This window comes from Phasianus colchicus, chromosome Z (genome assembly GCF_987193195.1).
Source record: "Phasianus colchicus chromosome Z, bPhaCol1.hap1.1, whole genome shotgun sequence".
NCBI classification, from domain to species: domain Eukaryota; kingdom Metazoa; phylum Chordata; class Aves; order Galliformes; family Phasianidae; genus Phasianus; species Phasianus colchicus.
The window spans coordinates 27,169,083-27,175,082 of record NC_143476.1 but is presented as its reverse complement, the minus strand read 5'-3'; the positions used below and the strand labels follow the sequence as shown (position 1 = coordinate 27,175,082).

The window sequence follows — 6,000 nt, the reverse complement described above, 5'->3', positions numbered from 1 at the left end:
TGAAAAGCCTTGACAACCTGCCGACACCGCTCGTGCAGGAGGCACTCAAAGGAAAGCGTCTCCCGCCAGCTTCCAGCTCCCAGCTCGGCGCCAGCCTCCGACCCGCTCCCCTCCGCCTGGGGCCGGATCTCCGCGGTACCCCGCGCGGTACCCCGCGCGGTACCGCGCACACTCCCCCGCTCCGCGGCGGCGCCGCCCCGCAGCCCGGCCGCAGAGCGCGGAGCTCCCCCCGCGGCTGGCCCTACCTGCTCCCCGCCCCTGCCGCCCCCTCCTCCGGCCCCCGCCCCACGTGTGCGCCCGCTCCCCCTCGGCCCCGCTCCTCTCAGCTCTGCCCGGCCCGGCCCCCGCCCGGGGCCGGCTCGCCCCTTCCCCCGCGGTCGCCTCAGCACCGGCCGTGAGGAACCGTCCCGCCCCCGCCTCCCCGCTTCCCCCGCACCGCAGCCAGCTGTAAAACCGCCCCTTGTGCTTGGCCGCGAGCTGTGCGCTCCTCGCAGCCCGTTCTGCTCACTTCTTTCTTTGGACTCGGTTAATTATTATCTTACTGCTGTTTTTACTGGGGAATTTAGATTTAGCCTGGTTCCGTTTCGTTGGATTTTTTCTTCTTCTTTTTTTTTCGGAGGGAGGGGAGTGGAAGTTCAAACCCTTTTTTTTTTTTTTTCCTTCTTCTTAATTATTTTTCCTTTGCCCCCCTCTTTGGAGAGAGAGGAGGGGGGATGCAACGTGGACCCTGCTGCTGGCACCACCGCGTCCCGCTGCAACCTGCGGAGGAGGAGGAAGAGGAGAGAAGAAGGAGCCGCAGCGGCTGAAGCCTCCCCGCGAGGAACTGCGGAGCGCTGCCCCTCTCCCCGCCTCGCCGCTCCTCCGCCGCTTCCCTCCGGGGCCGCCGCCGCAGCATGGGCAGACGGCGGTGGCTGCGCCTGCAGCCCTGCTTCCTGTGGCTCAGCTGCCTGGCGCTCTGCGCGCACGGAGCCGCCGGGCAACAAAAGCCGCCGCCGCGGGTCCGCCCTGCGGGAGGAGCGGGCGGCATCTACCCCGCCGCCGCCGCGCACCGGGAGGAAGGGGCCGGCAGCGCCGCCGCCGCGGGCCGGGTCCGCCGGCGGGGACAGCAGGAGGCGCTCCGCGGGTACGGGCGCGCTCCGCGGGGAGGGATGGGGCCCCGCCGCTGCCCCGCGGTCCGTGGTCGTGTAGCGCTGGGGGGTAGCTTGGCGTTGGTGATGCTTTGCGCTGTGCTTCGTTGGTCTATGTACTGAGAAACTCAACAAAAAGCGGCTTTCCCGAATGTTTCAGGGGACTTCTCGCTGACCTAGTTTGTAAGTCTTCACGATCCCTCTTGTCCCGGGTGCTGCAGGCAGCTTGTGCAGCCAGGCGTGTGTGCTCAGCCCTGCGTCCGTCCCCTCGGCAGTTCCCGCAGGGATGGGTGCATGTTGCCCGCCGCCTGTTCTGTCTCTCCTCCCGCGCTAATGACTGCTACTAATGTGAAATAGAAGGGCTTGGAACGCCTCACCATAGGGGAAGCATTATTGCTTTCTGGAGGACATAGTCTGAGTCGTAGCTATGCATTTTTGTGTTTCACATCACTGGCAGACCTAAGTTTCTTCCCGTGTGCTCATAAAACTGTGGGTTCTGCTTGCATTGATATATACTTAAATATGTATATATATACTGTTACGTATACGTTTTTGTACATGCACGCATTTATACATATTTGTCTGTGTGACAGGCCAAATGTGTGTGGCTCTAGATTCCATTCCTACTGCTGCCCTGGATGGAAAACGCTCCCTGGAGGAAATCAGTGCATTGTTCGTAAGTGTCTTGATGTCAAGTTTCTACTGCCCTAGGGGCAATAATAAGAATAAGCGTTCTTCTGTGAGTTACTGCTCCATTCAGTGTGAGGGAAGAGAATTCCTGCTGTAATTCATTTGGCTGGATCTGTCGTTGGCCTTGTGTTGGGTTTTTTTCCTTTATGAAAAAAAAAAAAAAAAAAAAAAAAGGATTTACAGGTCCACATATCCTGTACTTGAAAGACTGGCAAATTGCTGTATTTTCTTTGGTGCATTTGTAAAAGGCATGTTTCCACTTACTTTTTTTTTTTTTTTTTTTTCCTGAAATAAAAGAACAAGACAGTGAAGGAAAAATAAAAAACCTTCCATAAATCAAATTATACTGTAATACTGGAAAGAAAGAAGCCCAAAAGGTCTTGATGGAGAGCGAATGAGATTTGAAGTTTTCTGAAACTCTTGTGGTAGGCTTGGAACTGCAGTTCTTGGGAAAACTTTTTTACATCTGGGGTGCTTATCCTCTTTTTTAGTTGTATTTTTATAGCTGTAAGGCACACAGGCTGTGATTATTGCTTGGCCATAATAGATATAATGCTGACAGATGTGCTGTTGACATGGCTTGGAAAAAAACAAAACAAAAAACAAACAAAAAAAAAACTTGCAGGATGCTCCATGTAGGAAACATTGTCTGCCTGGAAAGGAAATTCAGAATTAAGTCAAAGTTTCTGTCAATTAGATAAAAGCTGATATTGGATATATCCTTTATAATGGGAGGATGTTCACATTCATTCCAGGCAGTTGTCATCATTTTTCCTAAAAATCATGCTCAAATTCAGAATTCAGGTTCAAGAACACACTGCTCCTGCCACAAGTAATAGAGGTCTTTGTAATACTCTTGAATGAGATACAGAAATCCAGGACCAAGCTAGGAGGAATGGCAGGTAAACCAGGTCCTTAGCGTGGCACTGAAAAGTGACTTTGGCTGCTGCCTTAGCAGGGATAGTTCATACCTGTTCATTTGACGTGACTGAATTGGCATTGCTAATGCTGCATCTGACTGCACCATGGATCACTGCTGTTTATCTCAGGCTAACCATAGTGTTTTTAGTGTCCGTACAGCTGTGGAATAAAAGGAGCTTCTCATAACGTTCAGTCCTTATTTATTATCTCTTACCAAGTCTCAGTATTGACTTTATTAAAAATGAAACTGAGTTTTAGAAGTGGATTCTGGCTGCCCGGTACACCATTGGCCTGTAATAGATTTTTCACTCTGCTGGGTACCCACCTCCACAACAGTCATAGAGATTCAGTAATTTAGGTGCTTTCAGAAATCTGGATAAATCAGTCTTAAGTTGTGATTCTCAGTGACTCTTGCAGATCTTGGTCTCAGGTCTCTTCACACCCAGACTAACTTCTGACCTGCCATTAATTTGTACACACAGAGATCACCTTTTAGCTCCTGTCAAACTTCCTGGACTTTAATTGCAGCTCTCCAACATGTTTGAAAAGTCAATGACTTTGCCAGGCCAGCTGTCAGACAGGCAGTGACGTGTTCCAATTTGTATTTTGGGTGAAAGCTGAAGAGCGCAGGTCTCTACACTTACAGGAAGCATTTGTGGAGGTGATGGTCCCTCTTGCTGGAGTTGCTGAGCTGGGCACAGCCCCTGAGGGTGGCACAGAGCAGCAGATGCCTTACTGGAGATGAGTTGATGATAATTAGCTGGTGACTGTAGCTGGTGATTTTCAAGTATGCTGATGAGGACCCAGGCTGGAGAAAAGGTAAAAGAGAGAATGCATATTCTGCATAGAACATATTTGAACCCTGAAATGGGGCAAGAAAAGTTCGCTTCCTTGTGAGAGAGAGTTCGTTCATGCAAGTTTTCCTACGTCAGAAGTGGAGCACAAGCATTCTGGGAAAGGCCTTATTTCTTTTTTAATGCACATGGACTTTTTTTTAGGTATTCAGTATATCCTTGGCAGATTATCTGCGTGAGGAATTTGTTCCATTTGTAGTCCTTTGGTTGAGATGTTCTTACTGGTTATTTAGTTCTTTTGAAACCCCAGAGATAGCTACAAAGGCACCGTGATGCTTGCTTGTCTTTTTTTTTTTTTTTCCTTTACAAGTTGTCTCTTATGAGATGTGTACTTCTGAGATCCTCCTGTGCTGGGTTGGACCCTAAAGTCTCAGGCTCTCCTGTGCTGCATTTGCTAATCCAGCATATTATTTAGTTGAATTCATTTGGATCTCATTTGAAGTTTGGATTTAGAATTTAACTGGTTTCTGGCTCTGTGGTTTCTTTGTGCAGTAGAGCTCCATTGGCTGGTGGGGGAGGAGAGAAGGAACAACTAGGGGCATGGTGAGGATAGCACAATGGTGTGCACTGTGTGCACACATAATGTATTGTGGTTAGGCTTCCTGAAGAGCCATGTAAAATTAGTTTCACGATGAAAATGTAGGGATATATGAGTACAGAAACATTATTTAGGGAAACCCCACACAATATGGAAAGCTCAAACATTGCTTCCCACAAAACAGGCTTGTGTGTGGGCAGACAATCTTAGAAAAGAGAGATCCTAACATGCTTCTAAAATAGGGATTGTAACAGAGAAGCCTTACCATAATTTAGAGTTCATTGATCATATTGTTTGCATTCATTCAAAACTTGGATTTTTCCTGAAGTTTTCTACAGGCCTTGTGGTCTAAAATATATAATTCCAGTAATTTTACGTCATTTGCGTAGTAGCTTGGCATTTCTGATGAGGGAAGGAGTTGACTGTTTGTATTAAGTGGTCAGACCAGTGTTTGAATATGCCAGGTTCCATTCTGTTTTTCTCCAAGATTGTCAGAGATACCAGTTATTCCAAAATTCAGTTTGCTTTATTTAACTTACATTTATTTTTTATGCGTATATTAGCTGACTTAAAGAATTGGGGGCTCTGGTTTTGTTTTTTTCTTGTTTGTTTTTAAAGAGAAGCTGTTAACACACCTTTTGCTTTTTCCTGTAATTTGAGGCTAAGGTTGCTGTCAATCATTGACTTCTAAAATGTGTTCTTCCCCAGCGATCTGCAGAAATAGCTGTGGTGATGGATTTTGCTCTCGTCCTAACATGTGCACTTGTGCAAGTGGACAAATATCACCTACTTGTGGACCGAAATCTAGTAAGGACTTACTATATTTATTTTCCTTAGAGATTTCATTTTAAATAATTCTTGTTACCTGTTTATTATTATAATAATTTTTCATTGCTGAATACATATGTGTAATGCAGTCTTCAGTATCTGTAGGCTTTTTGATACGGATTGGTTTTCTGTATGTGCATTATTACTCTTACTGACAAAATTGAAAAAAAAAAAATGTGTTTAAACAGATAAACATGTTTTAGTGCAAATGTATGCGGTATTAACATTTTCCTCGAGTCCATTTTCCTAAAAAATGAAAATTATGCAGCCGTCAAGTTAAATGAAAGCACTAAGTTGCTAAATATGGTCATAGAGAAACTCTCTCCATTGTATCTTCATCGATGCTTTTAAAATAAAGTCTTTCCCAATAGCCGAACATAACATCTTTTGTTACAGAATTCCTGAGCATGCCCTTAAATATGAAGTTGATGTCTGTTTTCAGATGTCTCTGTTTTTATGCATGCTTGCTTCCTGCTGTGGTGTTTGGCATTAATGCTCATGCCCATGTGTCTGTCCTGGCCCCTGCAGCGCAGCAGTGCAGCATCAGGTGCATGAATGGTGGTACCTGCGCTGATGATCGGTGCCAGTGCCAGAAGGGCTACGTTGGGATCTACTGCGGACAGCGTAAGTAGCCATCCTGGTATGTCTGTGGTTCAGCCCTGCGGACCAGACATCCTCCCACAGGCAGGGTATGAACATAGAAAACAGCCTCTTAGCAGACACCGAGCAGAATGTTAGTGAGCAGAGTGATGCTGTTGTGGGGGACAGCATCCTGGAAGCCAGTTCGTTTCTGAAGCACATTTGTAATCTCTGAAATTCAAACGAGGGATTGAATTCACCAAATAGTTTTGACTGGAAAAATCCTTTAGGAGTGGTGACAGCATGCATTTCATTTGTGTGTTTTTTGGTTTTGTTTTCAAACCATATGGTCAATTAATTTTTCATTCTCTTTGAAGAAATTTCTCAGAAGAGGTGCTTAACTGGTGTGCTACAGCAAGTTTTTCTGTTTTCTATTTGACTAAGGAAAAAGATTAAATACAAT

At 46.4% G+C, this 6,000-nt stretch overlaps 1 protein-coding gene across 4 annotated transcripts in view; it reads left to right on the top strand.

Annotated features, from left to right (window-relative positions):
* Positions 1 to 343: 343 nt before the first annotated feature.
* Positions 344 to 6,000, top strand: part of FBN2 (fibrillin 2) — a 169,152-nt gene continuing 163,495 nt past the window's right edge. For 3 of the 4 annotated variants that reach the window (XM_090130816.1, XM_090130814.1, XM_031605304.2), the window contains exons 1-4: positions 344 to 1,123; positions 1,721 to 1,803; positions 4,839 to 4,937; positions 5,487 to 5,582. In XM_090130816.1, the coding sequence (XP_089986942.1) occupies positions 894 to 1,123; positions 1,721 to 1,803; positions 4,839 to 4,937; positions 5,487 to 5,582 (508 nt within the window). In that variant the 5' untranslated portion in view covers positions 344 to 893. Of the gene's footprint in view, positions 1,124 to 1,169; positions 1,311 to 1,720; positions 1,804 to 4,838; positions 4,938 to 5,486; positions 5,583 to 6,000 lie in introns of those variants that run through there. The other variant, XM_090130817.1, reaches the window with a different exon arrangement.